Source organism: Marmota monax, unplaced genomic scaffold (assembly GCF_021218885.2).
Source record: "Marmota monax isolate L192 unplaced genomic scaffold, Marmota_monax_Labrador192_F-V1.1 WCK01_AAM20220418_F8-fsc00160, whole genome shotgun sequence".
Taxonomy (NCBI): domain Eukaryota; kingdom Metazoa; phylum Chordata; class Mammalia; order Rodentia; family Sciuridae; genus Marmota; species Marmota monax.
This window is the reverse complement of record NW_026694183.1, coordinates 514,613-521,764: the sequence shown is the minus strand read 5'-3', so window position 1 is coordinate 521,764 and position 7,152 is coordinate 514,613. Positions and strand designations below refer to the sequence as shown.

The 7,152-nt window shown below is 38.1% G+C and overlaps 1 protein-coding gene across 1 annotated transcript; it reads left to right on the top strand.

Annotated features, from left to right (window-relative positions):
- Window positions 1-5,011: 5,011 nt before the first annotated feature.
- Window positions 5,012-5,938, top strand: LOC124107777 (vomeronasal type-1 receptor 4-like). The gene has a single exon (XM_046465979.1). It carries the CDS (start codon window positions 5,012-5,014, stop codon window positions 5,936-5,938), a length of 927 nt encoding a protein of 308 aa, XP_046321935.1.
- The last annotated feature ends 1,214 nt before the right edge of the window (window positions 5,939-7,152 follow it).

The window sequence follows — 7,152 nt, the reverse complement described above, 5'->3', positions numbered from 1 at the left end:
TAATTTTCTAATCATTCTTTGATCAGAAATCTGAGGGCTAGGGTGGGTACTCTGATTAGGATATCACAAGGCCAAATTCACATTTTGTCCAGCCTGACTCTATTCTACAGATTTAGTAGAAGAAAAATTAATGTAGATTGCAACAATTTACTTCTTCTGACAGAAGACATAGATGACCACGTTTATTAATTTTATTCAATATAGTACTTGAAATCCTAGCCTGAGCAATTAGGTAAGATAAGGAAATAAAGGACATCCAAATAGGAAAAAGGAACTCAAAATGTCATTGTCAGCATATTATATTGTTACATAAAGCACAGTCCTTGCCTCCAGTGCCATTCAATTCAACAATTTGGGGGGGGGGAGATAAAGAAAGTTGTATTGCTTTGCCAGCAAAGAAGAAACACAGGTGAAATGTAGGGTTTTTAAAAGAACATTCAAAAGCTTTAATCCAAGAGTGTCCTAGCAGGGGTCCCAGGTGAACCCTGGTAGTGTGTTGAAATTCACTTCTTAATTTGGGAGATAGTCACTTCCTAGATCCTCCTACATCTATTTCTGTGGTGGGTATGTCCTCAAGAACAGATAACTAGGCCTAAAATGGATAAGAAAAAATAATCTTGTCTCCATAATCCTGTTAGAGAGGGAGAGAGGGAAAAGAGAGGAAAAAATGCCCCTATTAAAATAATCCTTGGTGGCAGCAAAACAAAAAATATATTTAAAGCATGAGGTGAACCACCATAACAATATGATCTTATGTAGAGTAAAACTCAGAGACACTGGAAAAAATTGCAATTATTAAACAATTTTAGCAAAACTGCTGGATATAAATCAACATGCAAAAGTCAGTAGCATTGCTATATACCATTGGTGAATTATGCAAAAAGGAAATCAAGAAAACAATCCCACTTCCAATTGCTATAAAAATTGTCTACAAATAAATTCAACCAAAGGGGTGAAAGGTTTCTACAATGAAAACTATAAAATATTGATTAGAGAAATTAAAGAAGACACAAAAATTTGAAAGACATCCCATGTTCATGGATTGGAAGAAACCATATTTGTAAGGTGTCCAGAGATATTTGAGAGGGATGTCATTGAATCTGTAATCACTTAGGGTATGGACATGTAATAATAGTGTTTCTTCTCATCCATGTAAATTGAAAGCCTTTCCATGTATTTGTTTCTCTTTCAGTTTCTTTTTTTAATGTCTTATAATTTGAAGTATGCAGATCATTCACCTTCTTGATTAAATTTATCTCTAAGTATTTTATTGTACTTGAGGCTACTGTAAACGTGATTTACTAATTGTTTTCCTTTTTAGATTTTTTTTTGGGCTAGAGAAACTCTGATCTTTATGATGAATTCATATACTGCAGTTTGAGTTCATTATAATGTTCGTTATTTCTCAAAGCTTTTCATTGAGTCTTGGGAATATATATATATAAATGCATGTAGATATATAACATCATCTTAAAACAGAAAATTTTACTTCTTCCTTTCCATTTTGTATTCCTTTTATTTCTTTCCTTGCCAAACTTCTCTTTATAGGACTCCAAGTATGATATTATACAGAAGTGGTGAAGATGAACATCCTTGGCTGATTCTTAACCATAGAAAGTTCTTGACTTCTCAATATTGTATATTTTGAGGGCTGGAGACTTGTGGCATGTGTCCTTATCATCTTGAAATGCATTACCTCAATTTTCCATTCTTTCAGAGTTTTCTTCAAGAAAAATATTAAATTTTGTCCAATTGACTTGTTTAGTGATGAAATAACCTTACACAATATAAGGTCTGACCTTTGCCCTCAGGTGTTAGGGGGGGATTACCAGCCTTGAAATATGCAATCTGATAGCATCCTTGCTTTCCTGCTTGCTTGAATACTGACTTTTCTGACAGTCTGATTTGTGAGTGGCTTTAGGAGACATCACATCAATTCTAAACTCTCAAGGAACTCAACCCCCAGGAGTACCTTCATTCTTATGTAACTGTACACCTCTTGTCTCTTTTACCTGGTGAACCCTCTTGTTATCTCATAGCTCTTTGCTCCTTGTACACTCACACTCAGCAGTGCACATTAACTTTTTCACTTTTCATGTCTTCCTTCTCTCCTTCGCTGTCTGCCCTCCCCTTCACAGGCCCTGCACCATCATCCTGTCCCCACTGCCCCTTTCCCATGTTCTCTTTTTTACCCCTTTTATCAAACACCAGCATCACTGCCAAAAACACACCTGCTTTCCAGCCACAGGAGTTCACCTGAATGGTAAACCTCACTGAATTTATTAAAATGACCTATTGTAAATATTGTTTTTGCAGGGTTGGAGACTCCTATGCTGTGCTCATTCCCTGAGGCTGATGAATCAATATTAATAGCTCTGGTATAAATGAAAACAACAAAAATGTTAGCTCAGGCTGGTCAAACCATCTGATCCTGCTGCTGGCCCTGGTGAGGGAAACTATTATTACATTGTTAATTGTATGGGTATTGTTCTGTTTCTTCCTCCTGTCCTTCATGGGCTCCCACATTGCCAGACTATATGTATTCATAAAATTGTGACATAAATTGGCATTGAATTATGCAAGAAAGTCCAAAATAATTGATTAACATTATGCGGATGAGTCCAATGACTGACTTCCAAGATGCATCATTAGCATGTGTTCTTTCATTCACTTGTATCTGTTTTAAAACCTTCCCAGATATTTTATCTCTTTCCATCTGTCTGATAATAGCTAAAAGTATTCTTTAATCTTTGGAAATAAATAAGCAACTAGATTTGTGGTAGAAAATTTCCCAGGGAAGCAAGAAATGCATAGCTCTCTTCCAGTCCTTCATATGACAGACCTCAGTATTTCCTGCCCCCTCCAACTGAGACCCTATATGCCTCCAGGGATCATGGATTAGTAAGAGCCTCTCTAAACACTCCAGTATTCTCTCAAGTCATGGCATGAAGAAATTTATAATTGTTATTACTAAGTGTCACCTGGGGAGGAAGTTTTCAGCAGTGTCCTCAGCTCCCCAACCTGTCCACCCATTGCTGCTTCGGGCACAGTGATCATTGCAGGTCCCAGGGGAGGTGAAGTCACAGAGTCACAGACCCATATCTCAGGATCTGGCCCCCTCCCTGCAGCATACATTGTGGCCACTGAGGCCTCTGCACTGAGGTCACCGTCCTGGTAAAGAGAAAGGGCCTGGTGAGTAAGGCAACCTCAGTCTGAGAGCAGCATCTGTGAGGGAAATGCATCTCAGGATCTGGGTAAGTGATCCCATCAGAACAGGGAACTCTGGATCTCACCCTATAGGAGCCAGAACAACATAGGAAGTAGAACAGTTACTGATGACTGGGATCAAGACAGGAAATATAAATAAGATTCCAATCACAGCCCCAATCTCTTGTAGCTCCTAATTTAACTAAGGTGATCCTCATTGGCAGTGATTGCCGTGGCTTAATTAAACTGAAAATGAAAACTGATTCTCAAGTTGTAGAAGGAGGTTGTTTTAAAATCACTCAGCTGCTCAGGTTCCATTAATTTGACACTTAATCTTTATTGTTTCTAGAGATAAACCTATAATCTCTCATGTTTATTATATGGAATGGGGACAAATTGACAGAAATCTCCTAGTCCTGTGTAGGAAGTGATCTAATGGTGATGTTTGACAGTACATTTTCTCTGACTCTGAGCGTGGTGCAGCTAACAGAGACAGTACTTGTACCCATTCTGAAACCATCAGTGTTCTATGATTATGGTGAGGTCATTTTTTTCCTTAACATGGAATTAAACATGTATTAAAGAATGAACTTAATTGTTACAGGTCTTGAACACCACATTTCAAGTATATATCTTTTTTTTCCCTTTTAAAATATTCTCCTGATTGTAGTAAATTCACCCTCTGGTCTAGGAATTTGACAGTGCAGCTGGCTGGGTGTACAGGGGACATGTAGGGAAGCTCTTCACTGTGCATTCAAATTTCTTTGAACATAAAATTTCTGTAAACAATGAAGTCATTTTAATTCATGAATTCAAATGGCTGCAGAAATTCTACTGTTTAAAGGCATAAATATGTCAATGGATGACTCCTATCATAATATCATTCTCCAGACTTGCTTCCTTAAATGAGTTTTACCTAACTTAGTAATTAATTAACTCATATATGTATCTGTTGAAATCAGTGAATATTTTGTTTCTATTGTATAATCTTTTATCCCATGTTGCTGCTTAATATCCCAAGACATATGACAGGGCCTGGGAATGTGACACACTTCTGTGATAGGGACTATTGAATTTGTGTTCCTAACACACAACTACATGAGTCATGGGGTAGCTGTCCTGATGTGCAGCCAGTCCTGCCTCCTGCAGGTAACTCACCATGGGACAGATGCCTTCGGGGCTACAGTCCCCTCAGGACACTTGCAGTTATTACAATATCTAAATGTTCCTTCATATTTTATAATGGATCAATATCAATCAATGCACAAATATAAATCTTAAAAGCAAATAGAAACATTTGACAAGAAAAAGTTATAAAAATACAACTAGTTTGAGGACAACAGAAATGCAGAAAAGCAGAAGTAAATAATGAATCTGATTGAAGAACGATGCTCATTAGCTTTAGGGATATGTGGTGTACTATTCTGTCTCTGTTTCTGCTCAGCCAGCTTCAAGGCCATTCTAGTCCCCTAATCAGAGTGTGAATTTAGAGAGATGCTTAAACTCTGTTTACTCAAGTTCTGCTGGTCTTTATGAAAAGCCACTGTAGTTCCTGTCTCATGTCATGAAGATTCAAGAATCACCATGTGCCACCTTCATAGCAGGAATTTATAGACTTCATACTTTTCCCTGTTCACACAAACCACATTAAAACATGATGAAAAGGGGAATATGTGAAGTAAATGTTATGAGCAGGAACTCTGGACAGTGGGCAATACAGAATTGTTGTTGACAGGACACGTGCAGCTCAGGCCTCCTGTTCCCCTGCAGGACCCTCTGGATGAGACACCAGGGAACTGGCAGGATGGCAGCCAGTGATGTGGCTGTAGGCATCATCTTCCTGGCACAGACTGTGGTTGGAGCTCTGGGCAATTCCTCTCTTCTCCTCCATTACCTGGTCCTTTATTTCACTGGGTGCAGGGTAAGACACACAGACTTGATTCTTCAGCACTTGATTGTGGCCAACTTGTTAACTCTCCTGTGTAAAGGAGTTCCCCACACAATGGCAGCTTTTGGAATGAAAGGTTTCCTCGGTGATTTGGGGTGCAAGCTGCTTTTCTATCTTCACAGGGTGGGAAAAGGTATGTCCATTGGCAGCACCTGCCTCCTGAGTGTCTTCCAGGCCATTAAGATCAGCCCTGGAGACTCCTGGTATTCAGAGCTTAAAGTGAAATCTCCCAATTACATTGGTTTCTCCATACACCTGAGCTGGATTCTGTACATCTTTTTAAATGTTATGTTTCCTCTAGTCATGACAGGAAAATTGAGTAACAGAAACATCACCAGTCTAAAAGATTTTGGATACTGTTATGTTGTTCGTCGTGAGAAAACCACAGGCTTACTGTTTGCAGCATTGCTAACCTTCCCTGATGCCCTGTGTGTGGGGCTCATGCTCTGGGCCAGCAGCTCCATGGTGCTCATCCTGCACAGGCACAAGCAGAGAATGCAGCACCTCCATAAGACCGTCTCCTCCAGGTCTTCCCCTGAAACCAGAGCCACCAAAACCATCCTTCTCCTGGTGAGCACCTTTGTCTCTTTTTACACAATTTCCTGCATCTGTCAGATTTGTCTGGCTCTGATTTCAAATCCCACCTGGTTCCTGTTGAACACAACTGCAGTAATCACTGGGTGTTTCCCAGCTGTCAGCCCCTTTCTGCTCATGAGCAGCAACTCCAATGCATCCAAGCTCTGGCTCACTTGGATAAGGAATAGGAAAACCCTGTTACCATGAGGAACATGTAAATTATTAGTTTTTGAACAATTCTTCATTTTTATCCATTCTTACCCACAAAATTGAAAGAGTAATTTATGCACAGTGATGTCACCTGTGAATGTGGTTTATATATACACACTTGTGTTTATATATGAGTGCACATGTATATTTGTGTGTGTGTGTGTGTGTGTGTGTGTGTGGATTAAGTTTATATCCATCAAGCAATATTTCTGGAAAATTATTTGTAGCAAATGTAAATTTCTGTTTAAATGTAATACTACTTAAAACTTTAATTTTTTTCCTCCTGATATCTTGGTTGATATTTTGTTAAAACAAATGGGCTATATTTTTTATTTATCTATTTTTATTTTTGTCTTAGCTATGTTTCTTGGGGAAAATATCAAGGTGAACTTTGTCAAACAATCTTCATCTTTTGTCAGTGAAATAAGACCTCTACATTTCACATAATATTGGACATACTGGGATACAATTGTATAACATCTTCTTCATGACACAGGTTACATTAAATAATCTTTGTTTATTTCCACTGTGATGTTTTATAATATTACATTTTGCTTTTTAAAAAGCTTATCAGAACACAGACTTATTTAATACATTTACACTTTACATTGGCATTGTATGACACTAATAAAGATGTATTTTTGTTACTGATATATATCTTTAAAACATTCTTATGAAGAAGTTGGGCATGCATAGCTCAACAAAATTACACAAACCAGCCACACACCTCACATGAAGCTGCTTGTGAAAAAACCTACCCTTGATTTTTAAGATGACTCTTCTTGCCTTCCCTTAAATATTGCCCAAAGTGACCAGCATTTGACACAGTCACCTCTTTTGTATTGTACATAACAGAAACTCTTCAGTTTGCACTCTTTTATATTTGATTTAGAAAATCCCATAACTTTTAAAATTTGTATTTCTACCTGTTATCGGTGATAGAATTAAACTGCAGGAATTTCAAATAGTTAATTTTAACATACCTTTCTTGATGTACTCATGCTCTGCTTTGGATATAATTTTTTATAAAGATTTATGATTTGAAAGCTTTGCCTCCGGTGTGATGTGTTGGGATGTCTCAACCTTTGAGAGATGGAGGCAAGGAGATGGGGGTTGGGTCCTGGGGAGGTCACCCTTAAAAGGATAAGTGATGATCTCCTGGAGTATACTGTAATGCTCTCAGGAGAATGGGTTGTCCTATAGACTGCAGC